The 25,765-nt window shown below is 41.2% G+C and overlaps 3 protein-coding genes across 8 annotated transcripts in view; all 3 read left to right on the top strand.

Annotated features, from left to right (window-relative positions):
• camsap2a (calmodulin regulated spectrin-associated protein family, member 2a) overlaps positions 1-10,988 on the top strand; it is a 42,369-nt gene extending 31,381 nt beyond the window's left edge. For 2 of the 5 annotated variants that reach the window (XM_063891913.1, XM_063891910.1), the window contains 12 exons: positions 916-1,012; positions 1,178-1,274; positions 1,466-1,497; positions 1,624-1,693; positions 1,787-3,839; positions 4,566-4,702; positions 5,138-5,361; positions 5,950-6,046; positions 6,576-6,641; positions 7,388-7,503; positions 8,016-8,134; positions 8,670-10,988. In XM_063891913.1, the coding sequence (XP_063747983.1) occupies positions 916-1,012; positions 1,178-1,274; positions 1,466-1,497; positions 1,624-1,693; positions 1,787-3,839; positions 4,566-4,702; positions 5,138-5,361; positions 5,950-6,046; positions 6,576-6,641; positions 7,388-7,503; positions 8,016-8,134; positions 8,670-8,969 (3,408 nt within the window). In that variant the 3' untranslated portion in view covers positions 8,970-10,988. The remainder of the gene's footprint in view (positions 1-915; positions 1,013-1,177; positions 1,275-1,465; positions 1,498-1,623; positions 1,694-1,786; positions 3,840-4,565; positions 4,703-5,137; positions 5,362-5,949; positions 6,047-6,575; positions 6,642-7,387; positions 7,504-8,015; positions 8,135-8,669) is intronic. The other 3 variants (XM_063891912.1, XM_063891915.1, XM_063891914.1) reach the window with 3 other exon arrangements.
• Positions 10,989-11,817: 829 nt separating this feature from the next.
• Positions 11,818-21,910, top strand: LOC134869240 (WD repeat-containing protein 47-like). Of its 2 annotated transcripts, XM_063890724.1 has the most exons (17): positions 11,818-12,018; positions 13,382-13,549; positions 13,731-13,814; positions 14,153-14,237; positions 14,543-14,851; positions 15,034-15,473; positions 16,452-16,548; positions 17,571-17,743; positions 17,827-18,072; positions 18,244-18,310; positions 18,517-18,674; positions 18,932-19,101; positions 19,326-19,496; positions 19,613-19,744; positions 20,247-20,465; positions 20,589-20,624; positions 20,697-21,910. In XM_063890724.1, exons 2-17 carry the CDS (start codon positions 13,392-13,394, stop codon positions 20,729-20,731), a joined length of 2,580 nt encoding a protein of 859 aa, XP_063746794.1. In that variant the 5' UTR covers positions 11,818-12,018; positions 13,382-13,391; the 3' UTR covers positions 20,732-21,910. The 2 variants fall into 2 exon arrangements, with proteins under 2 accessions (XP_063746794.1, XP_063746793.1); XM_063890723.1 differs by having other exon boundaries at positions 20,589-21,910.
• Positions 21,911-22,243: 333 nt separating this feature from the next.
• Positions 22,244-25,171, top strand: lim2.2 (lens intrinsic membrane protein 2.2). Its single transcript, XM_063891858.1, is given in 6 exon segments — positions 22,244-22,266; positions 22,268-22,415; positions 23,815-24,037; positions 24,329-24,469; positions 24,674-24,808; positions 25,009-25,171. Coding segments are annotated over 6 exon segments (741 nt in total). The 3' UTR covers positions 25,080-25,171.
• Positions 25,172-25,765: the final 594 nt, after the last annotated feature.

Here is a 25,765-nt window from a genome sequence, read left to right as displayed (position 1 = left end):
CACAAATCTCGAGTTAATATGATAAAGAAATCAACAAAGAACAAAAACATCAGGCTGAACCATGTGGTGTTTTTACATTGTATGTATTTTAAAGCTACATATTTGTCAGTGCAGATAAAGTTAAATGTTTTTTCCAAGTCCAAACATTTTTCAATTTGTTACAAAGGAAAACAACAACAGTGAGTGTAGGAAAATGTAATACTGAGAGAAAGTGCTTTAAGTTTTGCAGTGTGGTTTCCTCAAGCAGTTTGACCTCCTGTTGTATGTTGACCTGATTGAGACATGGACACTGCCAGACACAGCAGTGGCAAAGATCCCTCTAACATTTCTTACCTTATCCAATTCATGCTGGCTGGTGGCTGGTGGATTGCATGCTGGTGATTGAGAGCAGGAAAAAATAGCTGACCCCTATTTCAAAAATGAGGTTAATGCCTTAATCACTCCTCTGTTCTACCACAGGTGCTGTTGGCAGATTAGCTTGCCTGACAAGTGAAAAGCAATGTTGTTGGGTTCACTAGCTTGGCTAACAGAAACTGAGGAAATTCCAATTATTCTAAAGTCAGGAAAGCCATTTTCTTTCTGTTTCTTCAGGTTTTTAAAAATGTATTTTTTAAAAGATGATAAATATAGATCCTTTGTGAACTCCACTGCAGGTAGAACTATGAAGCACCTCTACCTTAATAGGGTACTCTGTCACGTGGAGCAATATTGATGAAATATTTATACATAGATTGGATGATACAAGTAATACTCCTCAAACCAGGTTCTTTGTCATTATAAACAGAGACACCTGCTGGAGGAAAGGGTACAATGCAGTTTAATGGCTTTTGTATTGTGGGAAAGTGACAACGGGACACATACCAAAATGTAAGCAAAACTCATGACTTTTATGTCTTGTTTGTTTGTTTTTCACAGAACAACTATCTGGTGTTCATGGCAGAGCTGTTTCAGTGGTTTGAGGTGGTAAAGCCGTCTTTTGTGAAACCAAGAATGCTGGACCATGAAGGCACAGGCAAGTCTTATGTCTTTAAGTTCTGAACTTAAAACATTTGCTATTAAGCAATAGTAGCTGTAGTGTCATTTGTGGAAAGAAGAAGTGGTATGTGCTTGGTATGTGCTATACGTTGTTAAAGCAAATTGTGTTACATCATCATTTGTCTGTGTTGTGTCACCGCAGACCCCTCATCCTTGTTGAAGAACATCTCAGCCATCCCCATTTCCAAGGCAACCAAGAGGAGCTTCATGGAAAGACCTCCAAGTCCTGAAAGACCCAGGTATGCTAGACTGATGAACTGAAATGTTGCTCTCTCTCTCTGCTTGTTGGTTAGTAGTTTAAGCGGGTTTGGCAGTTGGCAGATGTAAATATATGGTGCAGTCCTTATTTGCACAAATTAAAGCTAAAAATAAAATGAAAATATTTATTCATTTGTTTACACATTTGTCTTTTTTTTCTCTCATTTTCTAGTTTGCCCCTCCGACCTCAGCCTCGAAACTCAGGTGATTTTATTAATTAATTTATATACTTTGATTGTACTTATTTAGCTAAATATGATTACTTATGGTACATGATGACTTACGGTACAACAACTTTTAACTCTTACTCTGCTTACTTGTGTCTTTCAGGAGAGATCAAAAGGTCAACCTCAATGTCCTTTGTCGATGGAAACCTCGGCACATGGCCAAAAGAAAAAAGGTCAGTAATATTGATCTCTATTTTATTTGCTGCTCATTTGAAAAAGAAAATCTTTATACATATTTTGGTTTTGTCTTTTGTTTTACTCTTAAGGTCAGGGCCTTATGGAGTGTCTTTTGACATCCCCTTTGACAAAGAGGACTCTGCCTCCGCCGGTCTTTCCTCCATGCGTGGTATGGTCAGGTCCATCAGCACTGATGATGGTTCTGGTTTCAAAGTCCACCACCTGCCCCCTGGAATGAAGCGTAATCTGTCCTTCCAGCCTGTGAACGGTCAGAGTGTGGGCATCGATGAGGAGGGCTGCCCAGACAGCCTGGCTGGTGTGGAGCCCAGCAGGCGATCATACCCCAACGGACATGGAAGTGTCAGGGAAACAACTCCCTCCATTGAGGAAGCCCTTCAGATTATCCACAGCCCGAGCAGACCCCCAGCAGAGGGGATCAACAGCGGCTTCTTCCTGCACTCTCCACAAGGGGCTGGGGTTGGTGTCTTGGAGCCAGTGTCAGAGTTGGACTCCAAAGGGTCTGTGAGCATCACAGACACTACAGAGGTGGACACAGGCCTCCATATCCAAACAGAGGACATGCTGGATGAGGATTCCTCTCTGAAAGACTGCTCTATGAACATGGACCTGGATATAGATACGCCAAGCCCCTGCCCGAGCAATCAGAGCAAATCCCCCTCAGGATTTAAGTTGACCAGCTTTGCAGATCAGAAGAAGAAGAAGCATACTCCATCATTGCCAGACTCAGGGAGGTGCAGCAGCAGCTCACTCAAGACCACTCCTGAGGGCTCTGAGTTTGGACTTCCGTTATCCGTCTCTTGGGCCCCGACCCCCGAGCACAGCCCCATCCGTCAACAGATCCCATCACCCCTCACTGCTAAAACATCGCCCACACCTGTACAACTTCCAGCGAATGACCCCGCTCAGGTCATGGCTACAGAGATGGTACAGCTGAGGATGAGGCTGGAGGAGAAACGCAAAGCCATCGAAGCACAGAAGAAGAAAGTGGAGGCTGCTTTTACAAGGCATCGACAAAAGATGGGTCACTCTGCGTTTCTCAATGTGGTAAAGAGAAAGGGAGATGGGGCAGCCAGTGGGGAGGAAGGAGGGAAACTTGAGGGAGAAGGCAAGGCAGCAAGCACAAGTCCTACCTTTAAATTTGGGAGGAGCAAAGCAGACACACCTGATGGGGCAGAGCAAAGCAACACAGCCTCCTGTTGGACAAAGTCACCCGGTGCATTAGAGGAAGGTGGGCAAAGCCAGGCTCAGCCAACAGAGGGAGATCTCTCCGAGTATACACGTTCTATTGACAAACTCAACCATTCACTAGCCTTCCTTCAGACTGAGATGCAGCGACTGGCTCAGCAGCAGGAAGTCATCATGGCCATGCGGGAGAAACAACACCAGCAGGTGTGGGTAATCCCTCCTTCATACGTAAACCCATCGCCACAAAAACAGAGTCGAGCCGTTACCCGATCCTCAGGACCCTCTTCCCCTGCCGACTCCCCTCATTCTACTCACCGATCTCCAACCAGCATCAAACGCAAATCTGCGTCTTTCCATTCACGTAATCCTCGCAATGCTCGGCCAAACGAGCTAAAGCTCGCCCCTTATAATCGAGTCCTAACTGCCCCACAATCTGTCGACAGCATCCCCAGGCTACGGCGGTTTTCTCCCTCCCAGCCCTTGGCATATGCCATGGTTTACTTGGGGGAGAAACCAGCAACCGCCAATACCGACACAATAGATGGGGAAAAAGACAAGGAGACAGAGTCACTCCTTTCCCCAGAGAGGGAGAGTGCCAGTATATGTGTAGCCAAATCAGCGCCCAGCTCCCCAAACCTCCAGCTGAAAGTAGAACCAACTGAAGCAGACTCAGTTCAGCCGCCGTTAACAGATCTGAAACCTCTCATAGAGTCATCAGTTCCTGAGGTTCTGGCCCACCCTGTGGTAGAGACTTTCACAGTGACACCTACAGAGATCCCCCCCCAGCCAGAAGACCCAGGCCAAGTGAAGAGCAACTTGATAGAGGTTCCTCTCTCAGTCGTGAAGCCACTGGAAGATCTGACACTTGCTGATGATCTGGATATGCAGCAGGGGGATGAGGACGAACAGAAGATTTCTCGTGGTTTTTTCTTCAAGGTACGCAGATGAGACAAAGAACTGTCTCCAATGTCTGTCACCAATAGAAATTATAAAAAAACATAGCATAAATACAAGTCCATGTGGCAACTGTTCAGGACCCTTCAAGGCCTTTAAAAGCATTGCTGCAGTTCTGGGTTAAACTCAATTATATTTGAACCTGAGGCAGCCATGTTTGTTTTTTATCATTGTTTCTAACACAACAAGATGATGAATGGTTCAGGAAAAATGTCAGCTGAGAAAAAGCATAAGATGTAAGATGGCTTTCTAGCTGCAGTCTGTGCTTCGATGTGGGTCATAAAACTGGGGCTGTTGTGAATAATTCAAGCACAGCTGTGGAAATGTGGGTAAAGAGGGGTTAAATAGATGGCGGATGCTGGGGGATGAGCAAAGGATGTTCATATGAAAAGGAAACCGATTTGTACTGCAATTAGCAACCTAATATGACTATGTTGGGAACAATACATTATACAAATAACGTGGAAAAAACTATTTTTATAATAAAGGTTCAAATTGAGATTTAATAGGAATACAGAGGGAAGTATCTTTTCTAAACCAGACTTTTTTTTGCTGTTTTATCCCATAACATAAGGAGAGTTGAGCTTTCACAGTAACAGTTTGAATGATGTCATTCCTTATAAAAAAATGTAGATGATGTACGCAATATCACACAGCAATGTCGCAACCGTAAAAGAAGTGATTGACTTTGCTTCCTTCATGAATCAGGCAGATGGTGTGGCCGAGGAGGACATGGCTCAGAAGAGGGCTGCACTGTTGGAGAAAAGGATGAGGAGGGAGAAGGAGAGCCAGCAGAGGAAGATGCAGCTGGAGGCTGAGGTGGAGCAGAAGAAGGAGGAAGCTCGGTATGCCGATACATGATCTGGAGAATAAGCCCATACGTATTTTCAGAATAGAGCACAGCGCAGTACTCAAGAATATTGAACAGTTTTTTTTACAGGCAGGCAGTTTGGTGTGTCAACCGTTGTTACCGTTTTCCATGTGGTCTACTTTCTGCCTTTCTTTTCAGTTTAAGGTTGTAAATCTTGAAACACATAAATGTAAATCCCTCTACCAATGTCCTGAAAGAGATAAGGCAGTTCATTTTCCTCAGAAAGTAAAGAAAGTGTGACCTTGTGCCAAATGTTTTGATGTGTCTATAAAAAGAAAGATTTAGAATATATAGCTTAGTTGATATTTGTTTATTTTTAGCATCATTAATCATCATTGACTCATGTTTAACAGAAAATCCCTGAAAGTATTTCTCTGCAGTAACCCATTTGTCTATTCTGTCTGTCCAGACTGAAAGCAGAGGAGGAGCGCACTAGGAAGGAGGAAGAAAAGACCCGGAGGGAGTTCATCAAGCAGGAGTATCTGAGGAGGAAGCAGCTGAAACTGATGGAGGACATGGACACTGTCATTAAACCTCGACCAGTCGGCGGGGCCAAGCAGAGGCGGGGGCGACCTAAGTCTATCCATCGTGAAAGCATGGACTCCCCCAAAACCCCAGTCAGAGCTGCCACAGGTAACCATGGAGACGACCCCCACTCAGTGGGTCCTGGTCACCCCATCTGTCGAATCTGTGTACTGCTGCCACTTTGCTTTGTGCCAGTTGAGAGATATGTCTTAATCACACACACATTAAATGAATATTATTTATTTTACATAACAAAATAAAAAAAAATATTTATACAAGTTGGTCTAGTTAAGCTTTCAACTGGGTTAATTTGGATATTTCTATTACTTTGTTGGAAATATTTATTGTATAAGCCCAACAGGATACAGTAGGTCTTAAATGTTAGGTTTAAACTTGATGATACTAAAAAGAGCAATGCAATAAATACTGTGTGTTTTATATGTTTTTATGGGTCAAATCAGTAAAAAAGAAAATACTGTATAATAATAAATATGTATGCATGTGTTAAAGGCTACGACCATGTGAATACTGTGTGTATTCCTGAAAGTACAAGATAACAAGTATCGCTGAGACTGCATTGCCCTGCAACAGGGTTTGGCACAAAACCCAGCGGACAGCGTGGTGGTTGTGTTGTTGTTTTTCCCATTGTGTCGGTGTAACTCTGTCGTGCTGTGTCACATCTCGCCTCACATCCAGGTTCACGCCAACGTGTCTTTTCAGTCTCTAGCTTGTCCCTTGCTTCCCTCAACCTGGGAGACAGCGACAGTGTTCACTCTGAGAAGAGATTGCCAAGGTAAGTTTTTACAAGTCTATACTCTAGCTGATGATGTAAAATGCAATACAAATAGTAGTTTTAAGATTTCTCGTACCTTGGATACATAACTCTGATTCATTCAGGAAGGTGAAAACCTATATGCATTCATGCCAGCTTGTTCTTTGCTTTAATCATCAAAAATAGGATCAAACCGTGCAGTCCTAAAATCAAACAACGTACTTGGCACCTGGGTTATATTAGAAATAATTCACAGTGTCAATCTGGTTTACATAATTTAAGAATTACAGTTACTTAGCAACTATGGAGGAGCATTACATCCAAAATATATAGAGTAAATTAATTATACAGGGCTGACATATGGTGCCACAATGTCCGGAAAATTTGACTTTGAAGTCGTTTTTACTGTCCTTCATGTGCAGTAAAGGTGACTGTTCTGACTTTTCTTTTTTTTTTTTTTGCCAAGCTGTACAGACTAACTCCAGTTGTCAGGGCTAACATGTTTTTTCCTTCTTTAAAACTTTCTCTCCTGCTGTTTCTCACACATCAGAAGTGCTAGCTTAGCATCTGGTGGTCTCTTCTACTATCTGAACTCTCCTAAACTGAGAAGGAGAAGGTTAGTCTCTGCTTAGCGGTTAAACCTTTAGCCTCTTCATGCTGCCCTGAGCCCAATCCTGCACTAAAACCCCTTTCCACACACTGGGTTTTATAATGGATTGATCGAGCACTTGAAGAAAAAGCAACTTCTTTCCTTATGATTAAATTCAAAGCCCTTGTCGAATGCTACGCTTTTAGCTGCACCGCTACCACAAAACAATCACTTGTTCCACTTCCACCTTTATGCTGTTCCTTCCTCACTAATTTACACTCCTGCTCTGGCCATTCCACGCTATAAAAACTTTAAAGTCAATGTTTTAGTTTTGTTTAAAGCTCAAGACCAATTCTATAGAACACACTCTGGAAAAAATGCAGTTGTAGTCCAGAAAAAGAGCAAGTAAATGCCTTGTGTTGCTTTAGAATTGATTGACCTAGAATGCACCAGACTGCTTCACATCACTGCACTCCCTGCCTTTGCTTGCAAGCTTTGCTACCAGTTGGGCTGAATAGTACAAATAAATCCCTCTTTAAAGAATAAATGTATACCAACATAATGTAGACAGGGAGGGAAAATCACACCAACCACTGCTGATATCTAGGATGTATTTTTAGAGGTGCCACCGTACTGCAAAGTTTCTAGGCGGCTTGTGTAATAGTACTGTAGTTTCCTGCCTTCCCTACAGTATACTTTGGAGAGTTTTCTGGAGCAGCAACCATGCAGAAAAGTAATCTGACACTCTGCTTGTATACGTGTGTGTGCTTTAGGCCAGATTCTGCAGATGGCTTCCTGTCCCCAAGTCGCTCCAGCAGCAGGAATGGAGAAAAGGACTGGGAAAACGGATCCACAACCTCCTCTATTACATCCAATGCAGAGTACACCGGTAGGAAAACTTCGGACATATGTTATATAGCATTGGTTGTAAAATTTTAAAACTAGCACACCACTTTAGCCTAAAGCTTGTAATTTGATGCTTAAAAGAGACATACAGTTAAAGGTTAACATGAGCTAATGATATAAAATAATATCTTTAACATATTTTTACTTTTTGGGATCTTGTGTAATTTTTGGAATACAATGCAGCTAATATTTAAACTACAGGGCAGTGTTTTCTAATCTGTATAGAGGCACAAAGAGTACGATTTAAGTAGCGTTGTGCTTTTTATAATATTGTCATTTCTTGTCAAAAGTTAGGTCATCGTCCTGTCTCACTCAATAGATTTAAAACAAACATCCTTCTGAAAAAATATGGATATGTAACCAGAAGCAATCTTCATACATTATTTATCAAGAGAAAAAGTAAAAATTGGAAGGGAACGTCTTTTTTTGACATAGCTAGAGTAGTTGCCATGACAACACACCCATCCAGATGTTCTCCCCTCTCTTCTCATTCAGGACCGAAGCTATACAAGGAACCCAGTGCCAAATCTAACAAGCACATCATCCAGAACGCTCTGGCCCACTGCTGCCTCGCAGGCAAGGTTAATGAGGGCCAAAAGAACAAGATCCTGGAGGTAACGGCACAGAGCGTCTCATTTATTGTTCTGTACACTTGCAGGGGTCGGGGTGTCCTAATGACACACCACATACCTACAACTACAAAATATACTTCTCACAAAAGTTTCACAATAAAAGCCCCTCAATGAAGTAAAAGCTTTTAATTCTGCAGGAAATGGAAATAACTGTTGCTTAACATTGATTGACAAAGGCTCTATGAAAAATAAATCCATTTATAGGAAAATGTGGTGAGTATGATACATTTGCTGAGGAAATTTGTGATGGAAATGTACCTTAAACTGAATCGATGTAGAAATTGGACATTACGGTTCGGGTTTTTTCTATAACCAGGAAACAGATTCAAACTAATCCAAACAAATGCAAGTTTAATAAAGTTAACTATTCTTCCATCACAGTGACATACAACACATTGTAGGGTATATTCCACCAAGGGAAATGCACATACAAATATGTGTATACGTATATAAAATGAACAATTTGTTTCCTTCAACATAAATTATCTAATAAGCTTTTCTCCCCTGACATTAACAGGAAATGGAAAAATCCGAGGCCAACAACTTCTTGGTTTTGTTCCGAGATGGCGGCTGTCAGTTTCGCTCTCTCTACACTTACTGCCCCGAGATGGAGGAGATCAACAAGCTCACAGGTATCGGCCCCAAGAGCATCAACCGCAAGATGATAGACGGAATCTACAAGTACAACTCGGACAAGAAGCAGTTCAGTCAGATACCAGCTAAGACCATGTCAGCCAGCGTGGACGCGGTTACCATCCACGGCCATCTCTGGCAAACCAAGAAGCCAGCCACCCCTAAAAAAGTAGTGCCTGTTTAGTCCTAATGGAACTTGATACCCCAGACTTCACCATTACCCCCTCAAATGGAACATACCCATTTCAATTTGCACTTCACTGTAAATATTAATGAAGATTCAAGCACCTGCAATGCCAGTTAGATGAATGCATACTTGTCTTATTAATGTTTGTTTGTTTGTTTGTTTGTTTGTTTTATCCTCTTATTGCATTCCTGTCCTTGTTTTTACTACTTACTATGGACTGGACATGATAGGATTCAAATATTATGAACAACTGGAATGTATGTCACCTTTTAAGAATGATGTAAATGCTTATCACATCTGTGTTTTTAGAGGTTTTACATGTTTAAGTCTAATTATGAAGGCATGTGTGAGTGTTTCTTTTTGTTTCCTATGTGCCAAACATCAAAAAAGAGACAGTATGAATGCCAGGACATTTAAATTAAGCACTGAATGTTTTTAATTCATGTACAGATTGATTTATGTTGTGCATTATCCTGTTGTGGGGCCTTATACGCGTTTGTGTTAGCGTGTGAGCGCAATGAGGTGATTGCGAGACAGCGTATACAGGGGCTTTTTTGTATTTGGAAGAACACTTTTTTTCATCTCTGTAGGTTAAACAATTTGTATATTAAGGTACGTTAAACTACAAAGGGCCAAAAAACGAATTGCATACAGCTAGAAATAGGAACACAGTTAATGTGTGTTCAGCTCAACAAAGCCAAGCGGTTTCAGCTTTTTTTCAAAACCCTTTTTAAGAAAGAGATTTCAAACAATGAAGGACGTTACTGTAGATCCTTGGTCCTCAACCTGTGTAGAGAAACATGCAGACAATTTAACGTATGATGTGGAATATTTCTGATATACAAATATGGTGTCATGTTTGTACTATTTTTTTCTCAAAATATACAGAAGTAGTTGCAACTTCACATATTCAATCAAGTGCAATTGATTGACATTGAAAAGTGGTTTCTTTTCACTTAGGGTTCACAACAAGGCATTGCCTCAGCCAAAAAAGGTTGAGAACTAGTGTTTTCGATCACTTTACTGCTGTTTCAGAGCAGATTTGTGAACAAATAAAACTCTTCAGTATTGTTTATATTCTATTTTGAAATGCTGCCTAATGCAACATGTAGGATCTTTGCAGTATATTAATATGGTGTACAATTAAACTCTCACCCACTGGTATCACTATATGAGAAAATGTCAAGGCCTAAGAGGTTTTTTCTTTTCACAGCAGTATCAGGATTTCAAATTAAAAAATGAACTAGTACTTTCTTATTTCGACATTGTTGAATCCCTTCAGATTCACAACTTTCCTACACTTATTTTACTCTTAGGCACTTTTGGTAAAGCCACCAAACAAAAAATATAATTAACATAGTACAAGGTTTAGCGCATAGGTTAAAAAAATCAATTGCTCTGTTATTAAAAAAAATACATCACAGCAAGTTTTGCCTGATTATTGAATTATGATTGTCATTTTCAACACCTCTATGCATCTTTTTCAGAAATGTGTTGACCCAAGCTAAGTATTATGTGAAGTATGTTTGCAGCATATTTTCAGTGTTGCATATGTCCTAAAATGGCCAGATGTATAGTAATTTGATAGATCTCAATGATAAAATTCACAAAGGCAGAATAAGTGAGACCCTTGTTGCTGCATACGGGTATACATGTAATCTGCTGATATGGTGCATTGTTTTCAACTGGGGGGATATTTATGACCAAAAGAGAGCATGTACATGTCATTGAAAATGTAATCTAGTACAGAGTGTTTCCCTGTAGTTTAATCAAAGGATTTATCCACAGAAGCTCTGTCCACCTGCTTACGGCTGTTTAAGGCCAGGATGAATGGTTATTTAAACTGTAATGATATTGTACAGTATGTTCATTTGAAAGCGTACCAATTTATTAGGATGAATTTGTTTGTTTGTCAGACGCTGTGCCGTCATTCACCTTTTTGCTGAAATTGAAGTTTCATTTTTGCTTAGTTTTTGTCTTTTTTGGCATTCAATAAAACTAAGCATGGTCTCAGTATTTATGGTGTTAATTGTAAAAACGGACAGTCTTTTTTTAAGGAGGAAAGGATCTGTAAATCACACAAATTGAATGAACTGGAAAGGAAATAAGGGGGATTTGTATTATTTGTATTGTTTACTTCATTTGTTATTCAAGTTGGTTTTTTTACATTTTTACAGTAAACAGTTTAGAAAAAAAATACATCAGCACTTTTGTTCTGGGGCTATAATATCAAATGTAAGGACTTTTTTAATGATAAAGTTTCTGATAAAGTTTCTTCAAATCCATACAGCATTGTATGAATACAATGGAAAGGTAGGACTTAAGGACTTACGTTTTATAGGATTTAAGTGCATTGTTCCTATTTTATATAAATATTTTAGATTTTTCTACTGAAAACTCTTGCATTTTTTAAATAACTTTCATATTAGTTCACTTTATGACTCCAAATCAATGCAGATGTGTATAACACGTTGAAAGAATAGGACATTTATTTTTAATTCAATACATGACATATAAGTTGTGATTACCACATAAGACACATTAATAATAATATATTATTAATAATTTGATTAAGTATATAGCCCCGAAAATGGTAATTTATGTTTTAGGTTTCAGTGCGAGGGCTCGAATGTGCAGCCAATCGCAAAGTAATGAAAAAAAAACTACATAGGCTGCGTAACGTATTTTATTTTTCTTTTGTATTTAAATATTAGATGTGTTGTAAACCACAATAACAGTAAGCTTAATACTAGCTTAAACACGTTTTTTAAGGCGTGTTATTATTATTATTGGTATGGCCATGTTGTAGGTGTGACTGCAGGGCGTCATCACTACAGTTGATTGGTGGTTTGCGGCTGCGTCCGCATGGCAACCGCGAGCTGTGTACAAGAGCGAGGGAAGAAGGGACCTTTCTGGAGACGCTGACCGGTATTTAAACATCCAAACACCCAAAACCTGATTCTTTCTTCGGAGATACTGTACCATTGGAGACTGCAGACGGTTTGGAGGGGCTTTAATGCGGCGTGTTATTGGTGCAGCCTGACAGGTGAGGAGTTGGCACGGATTCAAGGCGGCGTGTTAGCCTGCACCGTCCGGTGTAGCCATGCGCGAAATCCTGCACATTAGAGGGAAAATTGATGACATTAGCTCTTGTTGTTCTGCATGCTGGTCACTGCTGTAGGTGTGTCTGCTATATTGTGCCATACTCAAGTAAACAAGGTGTAGCCTATGTGAGCGCAGATAAAGTGCTGAGGCTGGCAGGTTTGGGCCGCAGACCTACCGTCACATGCACACAGCTGGATGTTGTTTCTGTGTTTAGGGAGGAGCAGGGTGGTGTCGCAGGCTGTCTCCTGCGCACACACACACACCTCTGGGACATCGCAAGTCTCTTAGCCTCTTATTGTTGCTCTTACAGGGCGAGTGGATCATGCATTATGAAGATGCATTAGGTTTTTGTCTAGCTTTCTCTGTGACTGTGATTAACTATTTACAGCCTGACCTTATAGAGATGCATTCTTACCATCAGAGCAAAAATATTGTCATTTTTAAATGTTAAGTGTACTGCAAGCCACTACAAATATTATGATTGCTACACACACCACCGATTAAGATCCTGTTTTAACAAACTGGTTTACTATGTTGTTGTAGTATATGCCACATCAATTTATGTATGCTGTGCCACTGGGTTTGAACAAATGGAGATAAACACATTTTAAAGTAACTGTTTAGAAGAACAGAGACATCAGGAGCTCCTGTAGAAGTGTTGATCATTAATGACATTTAAACATCAGGTTAGTGTTGTTACTGAGCAGCTGTTCGAACCATAAGAGTGGTTTGTCATTGGTTGCATTTGTGGAATGTATAAAGCATGACCATCTGTCAGTGTTTAAATCATTAACATTGATTTCAAACAAGTAAGGGCACCCTCTTTTGTTTCACACAGACACACACACACACACACACACACACACACACACACACACACACACACACACACACACACACACACACACACACACACACACAGATAATGCTGTATATTGAGTGATGCACATCGGGAAATTCCTTATTGTTTGGCCACTAAATAACTTACTAAAATGTTTTTTAAGTCCAATATCAAGCTTATGTTTATCCTTTTACACAATTTTACAGCAGTTGGGCCATGCTGCAGATTGCATAACATGTAGAGCTGAGATTCCTGCAAATTGAATAAGATTGTCATAACTATGATAGTCACACAACTAAACAACTAACACCTGACCATTGTTGTGTCAACAATTCATTTCAATCCATGTATTTGGGTTTAATTGAGTAATTTACTGTTTATGAACCATTAGCATTTCTTTCTTTATTGATGCTATATTGTCAGAATGACCATCTCCTCTTCTCTCTGTGTGTAACCAATCCAGCTGTGTAACCATGACGGCAGAGGAGACAATTGCCATCAAGGAGGCGGAGGTGATCAAGCTGATGCTGGACTTCCTGAACTCCAGGAAGCTCCACATCAGCATGCTGGCCTTAGAGAAGGAGAGCGGTGTCATCAATGGACTCTACTCTGACGACATGCTCTTTCTCAGGTAAGACTGTACAGCACACTTGTGTTTTAGATAGGAGAAGATTCTCGTGTCCTTAAAGAGAAGATTAGACTTTCAGTGTACTGTATCTTGCAGTGCTATATTTCTAAGATCTGGGTTGGTTCTGTGGTGGGAACAGGCTTGTTTGAGTTTTCCTCAGTTGTTGATTTGCCGCTTTCAACAGGCAACTCATTCTGGACGGCCAGTGGGAGGAAGTGATGCAGTTCATTCAACCGCTGGAAGGAATGGACAAGTTTGACAAGAAAAGGTGAGAGAAATAATGTTTTGAGGGACAGCCAGAGTAGTTTTATTTACGTTATGAGGAGGCCTATCTGAAACTCTTAGAGCTGGAGTTGTAGGATGTTTGTAGCTTGTCAAACATGTATGGAGTTGATGTTGAATGTTTCCCTTCACAAGTGACTGAGTGCAGATTTAGAAATTAAGCAGGCCACTGGTAGCCTAGGGACCTAAAGTAAGTAATTCTGTGTACTGCCTCTATTTCTTACTAACCACCAAACACTCAGCACAAATGATCCTAGTCCAATTAGAGTTACTGAATTAATGTCATACAAGTCATTTTTGAAATACTGATATTTTTGTTTTCAGGTTCCGCTACATTATACTGAAGCAGAAGTTTCTAGAAGCTCTGTGTGTAAATAACGCCATGTCTGCTGCTGAAGACCCTCAAAACGTATGTAAATATGAAATAAGGAATTTAGTATGATTATTGGCAATTTGATGGCCTCATTAGATCCAATGTGACTGGTATGAGTCTGTGAATGAATTGATTATGAATGAATTGTTACTGGTATGAGTCTGTGAATGAATTGATTATGAATGAATTGTTACTGGTATGAGTCTGTGAATGAATTGATTATGAATGAATTGTGACTGGTATGAGTCTGTGAATGAATTGATTTGACAAAGCTGTGTGAAATATGAAGCAAAAACAGCCACTTACTCGGATGTCCTTTTTGAATTATACGTCCACTACAGCTGGAGCTTACCATGCAAGCGGCAGTCAAGTGTCTCCACAGTCTGGAGGAGTTCTGTCCGACCAAAGACGACTACAGCAAGCTATGTCTCCTCCTCACCCTGCCACGCCTCACCCACCACGCAGAGTTCAAAGACTGGAACCCAAGCACGGCACGGGTCCACTGTTTCGAGGAAGCCTGTGCTATGGTCGCTGAGTTCATTCCCGCGGACAGAAAGCTGAGCGAGGCAGGCTTCAGGGCAAGCGGGAACCGCCTCTTCCAGCTGCTCATCAAAGGGATTCTGTACGAGTGCTGTGTGGAGTTCTGTCAGGTAATGTGATACTCTGGAAATGAATTGGGTAACATTCATTGGATGTTAAAGGCTTCGCGTCCAAAACTGTTCATTTGAATTTTCAAAGTTTTCAAACATGTGAGGTCTGATTGCATTGTTATGTTTTTCAAAATTGTCAGGGCATCAAACTCAACAAAAACTCCTCTGCTTCTATTTGTTAGAGTAAAGCCACTGGTGAGGAGATCACAGAAGGGGAAGTGTTGCTCGGTGTGGATCTGCTATGTGGAAATGGCTGTGATGAGCTGGACCTGTCCCTGCTCTCCTGGCTGCAGAACGTCTCTCCAGGTGCCTTCTCCTGCGCCTTCCAGCAAAAGACCCTCAACATCCACGTGGACCGCCTGGTGAAGCCCAGCAAAGCCGGCCACGCTGACCTCCTCACTCCATTAATCAACCGCCTGTCCCCCTGCCCTACCTCACCCTTCAGCCAGAGGCCTCATTCAGCGGACACCTACATGTCCAGATCCCTCAATCCAGCTCTGGACGGCCTTTCCCACGGTCTGGCAGCCCAGGACAAGAAAGGCATGGAAGCCAACATGAAGTCTGCCCTGAGTCAGAGCCTAGTGGAGAACAATTTGCATCAGCAGGACGATTCACCTGAGAAGTAAGTGCTTTGTTGGTTGAGTTCCTGAACAACCAAATGGGTGAAGTTCAGCAGCACAAATGTATGCAGCAATGCACAATACAGTACATGTCAAAGCATACCATACCTGTATCACTGCAAAGCAACTTCTAATGTGTAGCAACAAAACACTTTATTGTCTTCCAAATGATCCCGTCACATATTTAGCTGTGAGCATTGCTACTTTCCCTCAATCACTTCCATAACTTATGTGTCTTAACACATATAAACTGATTTATAAGCAGATGTTTCTTTTGTTTTAAATACTTAACCCTGGATTTCCAAAACTCAGGTTGTTCAATATCAGTAATATACAGTATACAGTTTTTTATTTAGTAAGCTTTAATTAAATCAACTCAGCTGAGAACTGATGGACAAAATATAATCTAAAGTGTTTAACGAAAAGCCTAGTACTTCTGAGCCTTACACTAAATTAACATCGAAAATGTAAACATACTTAAAAGTTAAGATGAGCTCACGGATTTGCTTTACAAGGGAAAGGCAAATACAATGGTACACCACTGTAATGTCTGGAGACCGGGATCTAAGAAATAACAAAAGGGAGCTCCTTAAACTGAGCAGTTTGTCTGTTAGATGTTGTTAGGTTGTCTGGCTCCTCCTGCTGGATGCAAAAATGTATAACTGGTTCAAAAGTGAAATCGCTCATCCTTAACAAGAATGTGTTATGGTATGCAATTTAAGCCATGATAATAATGAATCAGATCTGGTTACTAACATTAACAAGAACAAATAATTATTTCAGTAAAAGAATTGTAGCACGCCTAGTTGTATTGATGTGCTTGTATTGGCATATGACTTGGTCACAAAACTTAGCAAAAACAATAGCATTCATTCAATTTGGTACAGTATATTCTCGAGTTAAATAAACAGACTGTGATACTTACTTTATTTACTTATTCTTTAGTTCAATTTCAATTTCCATTTGTTTCCTGTCTATAGGAAGCAACCACAAGGGCTGGATGGACCAAAAACCACACGCACGCCTCTGACCCCCGGAAAAGATGGCGGGCCTCCCTGCAGCACAGAAAAAGAAGAGGTAAAAAGAAAGGCAAACCCATAAACAGAAACGTATTGTATCTGTGGAGACTATATCTGGGTGATATTAACTTTTAGAGCAATGTAGCCCAAGATTGTTTCAATGAGAAGTGTAGTGTCTATCACCATTGGTTGCTGAATTGGTTTCATGACTTATGTGGAGAATGTAAAAAGCTAAGGTTGTTTGTGTGGTCACTTGAGTAAGATGTTAAGTCTGTGTCCCCTCCACGAGCATTACTCCATCTTTTAGATATTTAGAATATTCCCCCTGAACCACCTTGTGTCCACTGCCTCATAAATCCTTTCCCAATTCCCCGCCACACCTGTCCACGGGGTCCCAGCCCCTGTTCCAGTGAAGAGGGTAGAGGTCATGGACAATGGAGGCAGATAACCTGGTTTTGTGTTGGGTCACACCTGAGATGTCCCGCTGCTTCCATCATCGCTCATCTTTATGCACCCCAGATCCCCTCCCATGCAGGAGCAAAGTAGCTTGAGATTGGATTTGTGTGTGTGTGTGTGTGTGTGTGTGTGTGTGTGTGTGTGTGTGTGTGTGTGTGTGTGTGTGTGTGTGTGTGTGTGTGTGTGTGTGTGTGTGTGTGTGTGTGTGTGTGTGTGTGTGTGTGTGTGTGTGTGTGTGTGTGTGTGTGTGTGGTCAAATGGAATACAGTACACTGTAGACCCGTTGGATATGATGAAGTCCTTGAAAACTTTTTATGGGTTGAGTGATGGAGGACGAAGCCTTGGGAGTTGAAGAGTTGTCAGTAGGGGCTCTCGGGGAGAGTTGGTCTATTATAATCTAGTGTGTGTGCTCTTACGTGTGTATGTGTGTGTGTGTGTGGTGGCAATGAGAAAGGCCAAGCATTGAGGCAAAGAATATTGATAACCATAGCCAATGATAACTGTTCTGCTATTTCAGGCCTCCTCAGGGGAAAGTTGCTAGAAAGTTTTCAACATATTCTGCAAAAAAAAGCCTCACAGTATACATTCATTTTTAACTAGATGTGTGAATGTGTGTTTGTCCAGAATCCAGAGTCTACAGAGCACATCCAGGAGTATTACCGGCAGCGTCTCCGAGTGCAGCAGCATCTGGAGCAGAAGCAGCATCAGAGACAACTTTACCAGCAGATGCTGCTGGAGGGAGGGGTGAAGCCGCAGGACCTTGCCAAAAACAACCTCACCGAGACCTTCCTCAGTAGGTGAGTAAGTCACATTTAAAAGAGCCAACATCAGTGATTTAATGAGCGAAACACAACCTCAGAGAGATCGTGTTTTTGCCCAGATCCATTCAGAAGTTGGAGGAGATGAATGTGGGCGTTGACCACAGAGCAGATGAGCTGATGACACAGTGGAACGGACTGACAGAAAACAACAACGCTTCAAGTCCCAGAAGCACCACTGCCCACCACACTCCAGACACTGGGCCTCCACTGAACACGCCGGCTCGTGGGGTCAGCAGCACCCCACTAAGAACAGGGGGCCACGGCTTGCCTTCCCTCGGCGAGTCCCCAGTCTCTACCAGTCAGAGGTAAGAGCTTAAGAGTGTTTTAATCAAGATCAACCCCCAAGATCTAGCGTCATGTTTGGCTTACATTTTCATAATGTCATTTTTTCTCCTGTTAAAATCTTGTGGGGTAATTTGTACTAGTATCGAATAAATATATGTTTTTAACCATATGTGTGTGCATTTTAATGTTAGTGCTGAGAGGATCAGAGGGTCAGTTCAAGATGATTCTGGCTGCTCTGCAACACGTAACTCACAAGAGGTAAAGTGAATTGCTCAAGGATTACTTATTATCATAGATATTTTTGCCATTAAGTAGGTCTATAGTTCCATACTGTAATGTTAATGCATTTATTTGAGCTGTTTCCTAAAGGCTAACCTGGAGAGAATTTGTGTTAAAAAAAAAATCTATGCTGATGTTCATCAGATATCATAGTTCATAAGATCATCTGTTCTGATCCTGTACAGCCTGGGAAGTCCAAAGCACAGTTTGTTAGGGTGAACCAGCTGGAGGACACACAGGCGGTGCGGGCGGTTGCCTTCCATCCCTCCGGAGCTCTCTATGCTGTCGGCTCCAACTCTAAAACCCTCAGAGTCTGTGCCTACCCAGAAACACTCACCCCAAGGTAGGAGCCTCTGCTGGTACCTACTGATCCAGACTATAACACATTCTTACATGATAGAATATTTACAAACTAAATGATATTCTGTTCATAGAAAGTAAACCTAACAAGCCAAAGGTTTTTCAACTTTGGGAAAATTGGTTAAAGTTCACACATAAGAAAGTATTCCTCAACATATTTAATATTGTTATTACTATATAGGATTTTAGAATGCCCACCTTTCCTAATGTATCTGTGTTGTTGTTTCTTGGCTCCTGTAGTGCTTCTAGTGCAGTCAAGCAGCCGGCGGTGCGTTTCAGGAGGAACAAACACCACAAGGGTTCGATCTACTGTGTAGCCTGGAGCCACTGCGGACAACTGCTGGCCACCGGCTCCAATGATAAATATGTCAAAGTCCTGCCTTTCAATGCAGACAGCTGCAACGCAACAGGTAACGGGTTATTTAATGCGTTTTGGTGTGTAGGTAAAAGGTTGTGTCCATTTACACAGCAACTTAACTGTAACCTAACGACCTATGTTTTAATGATGGATAATATACCTATGACAGTCTAAAATACAATTTCAGGAAGAATACTTTAGGCAAGTACATTTTTCCCTCACTAAGGATATTTAGATGATGATACTGTTTTCACCCTCTGTACGCCTCTGATTCAGGCCCGGACCTGGAGTTCAGCATGCATGACGGCACCATCAGGGACCTGGCCTTCATGGAGGGGCCTGAGAGCGGAGGATCCATCTTGATCAGTGCCGGGGCCGGAGATTGCAACATCTACACGACAGACTGTCAGAGAGGACAGGGCCTGCACGCCCTCAGCGGACACACTGGTACGTCAGCTACAGCTCCTCCTCTGCAAACTTGGTGAAACAAGGTAAAGCTCTAAAATTACAATTATTTAAGACCGGACCTGTTTGTTTGTTTGTTTGTTTGTTTGTTTGAACAGGTCACATTTTGAGTCTGTATACATGGGGAGGGTGGATGATCGCCTCCGGCTCTCAGGACAAGACTGTGCGCTTCTGGGATCTGCGGGTGCCCAGCTGTGTCCGGGTGGTGGGAACAACTCTGCACGGCTCAGGTGAGATGCAAATGACTTACGCCACACTGCTGCAGGACGTTGTGGTACCACAGTTTACCCACAGGAAGGCACTAATGCTTCGTGGAGATTTCTGGAACCAAGCACAGCTTCACACATGCCCTTATCAAACTGCACAGCTTATATTGTACTGATTTCTCATAGTGTTGTTTTTAGTATTTATGTTATTGACTGTTGCAGTACTTTTCCTTTATTTTTTATTTCCTCTTTATGTGTATTGTATGCAACAAACCCAAAGACAAATTTGTCTTAAGTAAATAGCCTTGGCATGAAGTATATAAATAAATAAAGTGCAAATTCTGAAAAGATTTTAAAATAGACACTTTAGATCAGACCAAGTTAGTTGTCACTTAAATTAAAAAACAATTAGTAGCAGTTGAGGCTCAATGAGGTAAACAAACCTCCAGTTCAGAGTTTTTAGAGTTTAAATCATTTTAAGGAAAAAACAAATGGTAGGCAGTCAGTTTTTTTCTGTCTCACACAGGAAGTGCAGTTGCTTCGGTTGCGGTGGATCCCAGCGGGCGCCTGCTGGCCTCGGGTCAGGAGGACAGTACCTGCATGTTGTACGACATCAAAGGAGGCCGCATGGTTCAGACATATCGGCCACACAGCACTGACATCCGCTCAGTGCGCTTCTCACCAGGAGCCCATCATCTCCTCACCGGCTCCTACGACAACAAAGTCATCATCAGTGACCTTCAAGGTAGTTGCCTGCAGGGGGCGAGAAAATAAACTCTGGTTTGTGACAAAGTACTCAAAGGGTCAAAAAAGGTGAATCACTTAAACTAAACTTTTGATCATTCATTTTCTTTTTTCCCGTACCTAGGTGACCTAACCAAGCCACTTCCTCAGACGGTGGCAGGTGAGCACTGCGACAAGGTGATTCAGTGTAGGTGGCACCCCCATGACCGGACCTTCCTCTCCTCCTCTGCAGATCGAACTGTCGTGCTCTGGGCCCCCAACCACTGAGCTTTTCACTGGAGAAACACTGGCGGGCAGCAGCAGGAAGCACAAGCGTACTCACATCCCAGCAGGGGATCACTAACCGCTTCGTGTCGGTGTTTGTGTCCAAATGTCAACATTAACTGTGTGTGTGTGTGTGTGTGTGTGTGTGTGTGTGCATATATGTGTGTGTATAAAGTTAGAATACAAAGATGACTGATAATGCCTGTACTGAAAGGCATGAGTAATTTCACCTCAAGCACACCTGCAAGTTAGTTTAGTTTTTTATTTCTCACAATGCTAAACTACATTTTATCCAGCATAAGTCGGTACTCGGTACAAAACATGAAAGTTACTGAAGAAGGAAGGGATTGTTGTTGAACCATGAAGCGGTTGATATCTCTAGTTTCTGTAGGAGGCAGTAAGCTGGACTCTTCATGTTGTGGGAAGAAAAGCCACGATTGGTTATGCATATCATAATGTGCCTTTTTTGTGACATTTGTAGATATGGATCGATTGAAAGATTTATTTATTTATTCACATATTTTTTCATAAGCCTTTTCATCTGTAAAATATTATAATGTCACTGCAATGTAGACAATTATCTCTCATTGGCATTTTTGCGCACAAATTCCCAGTGTTTTTCCTGATGTCTGTTACTATTAAGAAAAAAGGGAAGGAGTAATTGGAGAAATAAGAGTAGAAGTGGTAATACTGTAACCACTGAGGTGATGAGGTATGCAGTTGTTGCCAATAAAAAAAAGTTTTAAAAATACAAGAACATGTTAGCAGGCTAAAGTAAATTGTGATGAGGCACTTTAAAGGGAAGAATGCTGCTGGACTGCACAATGTGAAATGACAAATGTACACACATCTTTACCTTCACCAGAATTTATCTCCACCTTTACTGAGTTCCTATGCAGACACGTGATCGATATAAGACAAAAGGATATCATGCTTTATATTTTTTCATTATCTGTGGCTCACAATGGCATATTCAGTGTAATTTCAAACCTGTGCTGTTAAAAACAAAGTGTGTGCACAAATTATGAAATGCCAAGGGGTCAATGGGGTTCAAACTGTAAAAAAAAGTCAAACAGTGGCTGTTTAATACCACATGTTGTTGTTGCTAAATAAAGTTATTCTTAAGTTACACTTTGGAGCTGTAAATGACCTGATGGAATAAAGATATAAAGTGTCACAACACTGCTTGTTGTTTGCATGAAGTTTGCCCAAATAGAGGACTTATGCTGGGTGCAAACACACACACACACACACACATAAACATATTTTCTGCTCTAGGTCATTGCATGTGTTGCTTATGCATAGAAGGACTGCTAATGCTTGTTCTGCATACTGCCATACTGATGCTGTAGCTGAACTGTGGGATTTCAACCAGCACCTCACATTAGGTGCCAGGATTAATCATCTTCTTTCCAGAAAAAAATGAAGAAGAAATTAAAAGATGTGGGAAATGAGAAGAAGTCATGCAGGATATATAGAGAAAGAGAAAGTGCAAGAGGTTAGAGACACAGAGGGATGGAGGTAACTGCAGGGAAGGGCGCAACAGGGATTTACCGTCCCTCACATGCTGCTCTGGATCATTCCCCCTTTTGTGAGATGGACAATGAAAGCCAGGGGTACAGGGCTTAAAAAGGATAGGCACACAGTCACAGCCAGTAACCCTGGAGAGACACCCGCCAACCCAGAGGTATCAGAACAAAACTGCTCTTTTTTTCAGTACAACCAGGAAGATACTACTTACTTCAAGGGTTTCAAAGGCAAATCAACCACTGAGAAAGTGCTTTGCAGAACAAGCGGATCTATGGAAACCAAAGACAGGACATTTGAAGACTACCACAGCGTCTAGGGAAAAGCTAAATAACTGCGCCTGGTGTTTGTTCGTGTTTCTTGACAAGAACTAACAACATTATAGTTTGACACATTTTAAATTGAGATTTATACGTTTTATTTGGATTTGATTTAGGTATTAGGGTTTTTCAACTGCAGCATTGAGGATTACGGGGTTGAGAATCAGTGTATTGGTTTGCTGGATGTGCGACAGAGCCACACTGCTGACGGTTCAGTTGCTCAGTATTGGAAGATTAGTTTGTGGTGCATTGAGGGGAATTAGTGGTGAACAATGGCTCTGAACTGCCTGATAGGCAAGCTTATTGTTACACAGCGCTGTGGGTCAAGTGCTTTGCTGGCTGTGAACAATTTGCAAGTGACACTGAATAATGACTCACTCTCTTTTCTAACGTGCAGGCATGTATTACTGAAATGTTCGCATCAAATCTCTGACTTTTCTGTTTTATGGGAAATGCCTAAGGTAATTCCAAAAGTAGTCTGGCTATTGTTTTTCAACTATTTTAAATAATAGGTTTGTTTCTGTACATTTAGTTTTGGATCTAATCAATCTATTCTGTCTGCTCTGAAACCATAGGTTTCTCAAGTTGAGTAATTCCATATTAGGCTACTTTGTTCTTCTACGCCATTACACTTCAGAGGTCAATCGTGTACTTTTACTCACGACATGTATTTTGTACATTTAGTGACTTTACAGACTTGGATTAATAATGTACAATATAAACAACCCCTTAGAAAGGACTTTAGTTACACATGTAGTTAATTCATATTATTCTGAAATGGGCCAATCTGCATGATGAGTACTTTTACTTTTGGTACTTTAAGTATATTTTGATGCTAATACTTTTCAACTTTTACTTGAATAACATTTTGAATGCAGGAATTTATCTTGTAAAAGAGCATTCCCCCACTCTGGTACTTTTATTCAAATACAAGATCTGAGTTCTTCTTCCTCCTCAGTCTGAAACTACATACATGTAAATGCACTTAATCTTGATTCAGATAGGAAACGACAGTCAGAAGGTTTGCAGCAGGTCAGGAGCTATCATGGGCACAACCCATGACAGATCTGTAGCACATCCAAGAAACTGAATTCATTGTTTTACAAAATTGTCACGGAAACTTGACCAGATATATAATGATGTACAATGAATATCTTTGTCATTTAGGGTATCCATGAATAAATCTTCGAGTGTTTATTTAATGAAGATGTTCTGCCCTGTCCTCTGCTCCCTGAACAGTTGCTGAATGTTTAGGAGGACAGTGCTTCCCCTGGCTTCTCCACGATGCTGTATACTTTAGCGGGAGGGGGCACGCTCTGCGGTTTGGCTGCCCTTGTGCTTCTCATTGTTTCTACGGCAACAGATTTCTGGATGCAGTATCGGTACTCGGGTAGCTCTGCTAATCAGGGACTGTGGAGGTTCTGCATCAACCACAAATGCCATGCCCACACCATAACTGTAGGTGAGTACTTTGGTGGCCTTCAGACAAGACAAGTACAAGTATGGTATGGACCAAGTGGGAGTTTCTGAGGAAATGTCTTGGTCAGAATTGAAATCCTTTTTAAATAGAAGAACACAAATCTACACAATCAAATAAATAAAGAAGAAAGGAAAGAAGAGCAGATTAAAGTAGATGAGAATTCCCCATAATAAATAAATCCAGACAACTTCTAATATTTCAAAATTCCCATCTGCAGGCCTTATTGTTTGTATGTTGATATGTAAGTGATTTGTTTGTCTTGTTTGTTTCCAGCCTTCTGGGATGCCACCCGGGCCTTCATGCTGCTGGCGGTGCTGAGCTGCTTCGCCGGCGTGGTGCTGGGCCTGAGCGCCTTTACTAACGGCACCAAGAACAGGAGGGTCCGCACAGGAGGCATCGCCCTGGTCCTGTCAGGTAACACACACACACACACACACACACACACACACACACACACACACACACACACACACACACACACACACACAGTGAGATTGAAGTGAAATCCACGGTCAGTTCAAAAACAGCAGGTTTCCATTTTCCCTGAATTAGACGTGTCCGATAACTTTTTGCAGTATTGTGCATTGTTAACATTACCTTTACCTCCCATATTTGAAGGTTTCCTCGCTCTGCTGGCTTTGGCGATCTACACCGGAGTGACTGTCACCTTCTTTGGCAAACGCTTCTTGGACTGGCGTTTTTCCTGGTCCTATATCATCGGCTGGGTGGCTATCATTTTGGCTTTTACAGCAGGTATTTACTGTGTTAAATTATTTATAATATTTTGTAGTTAAGTTTACAGAGAGTTACCTTTTGGCACTACAATCCTTGTCTGTAGGCCAGACGAGCATCCATAGCATTCCATTTTTGCACCTTTCTTCGGTCAGTGAAATATTTTGATTTATTTAGATTACTGATTTGCTTAACTCCTCCTGCTGTTTGGTTTCTTTCAGGTGTGTTTCAGCTCTGTGCTTACCAGCGCACTACTGCAGAACCTGCTCCATCAAATAACCCGGACACCTGAACACGACAGCATGCCGTTTAGCTTCAGGACTGTTGCAATGCATGTCACTGCTGCTTTTGAGTACCTAGAATGGAATAAATAGAAAGTATAGACTCCTGTGTGTTTCTCTGCAACTCTCTATCACTTAGAATATGTTTTAAATCTTCACCTCAACATTTGAAAAACGTATCTCACCTTTTCTTCTGGGGAGGGTAGATCTGCTATTTTTACACCATAGACCAAGTTCATTTCACTAAATAAAAATAAATTAACTACTAGATTTTATTAATTGTTTTAAGTAATTATAAAACATTTAAACTACATAAAAACACATTAGGGCTTGCTGTCATACCTTGATGCTCTGTGCCACGTGTCAGAACTAAAATGTCCATTCTATTGTGTTTTAGTTTTCTACTGCAATATCTGATTGTCCACTAGATGGTGGGTAAATGTCACAGAGGAAGCGCAACAACTCCGAAGAGAAGGCCAAATCCACAGCTCAGTCAACAGTACAGGAGAGCAACTTTAACAGGAGATTTAAATATTTAGATAACATTTAAAACTCACTTCTGTGAGTGACAGACCACTGGAGTTGCTGCATTTTGTATATTTCTTCAACTCAGATCTGAAAATATGTTTTGCCCTTTAAGGACACATTTACACAAAGCTCTGAAAGACAATAAGATAGCACTGCAAAAGTATCTGTT

Source organism: Eleginops maclovinus, chromosome 9, assembly GCF_036324505.1.
Source record: "Eleginops maclovinus isolate JMC-PN-2008 ecotype Puerto Natales chromosome 9, JC_Emac_rtc_rv5, whole genome shotgun sequence".
In the NCBI taxonomy this organism is placed as follows: domain Eukaryota; kingdom Metazoa; phylum Chordata; class Actinopteri; order Perciformes; family Eleginopidae; genus Eleginops; species Eleginops maclovinus.
This window is presented reverse-complemented; position numbering and strand designations above follow the sequence as displayed.

Coding starts and splice junctions, on each gene's coding strand:
- LOC134869240 (XM_063890723.1), top strand. CDS start 13,392: ATGACGGCAGAGGAGACAATTGCCATCAAGGAGGCGGAGGTGATCAAG. Junction 13,815..14,152: donor GACAAGTTTGACAAGAAAAG/GTGAGAGAAATA, acceptor TTTTGTTTTCAG/GTTCCGCTACATTATACTGA. Junction 16,549..17,570: donor GCAGCACAGAAAAAGAAGAG/GTAAAAAGAAAG, acceptor GTGTTTGTCCAG/AATCCAGAGTCTACAGAGCA.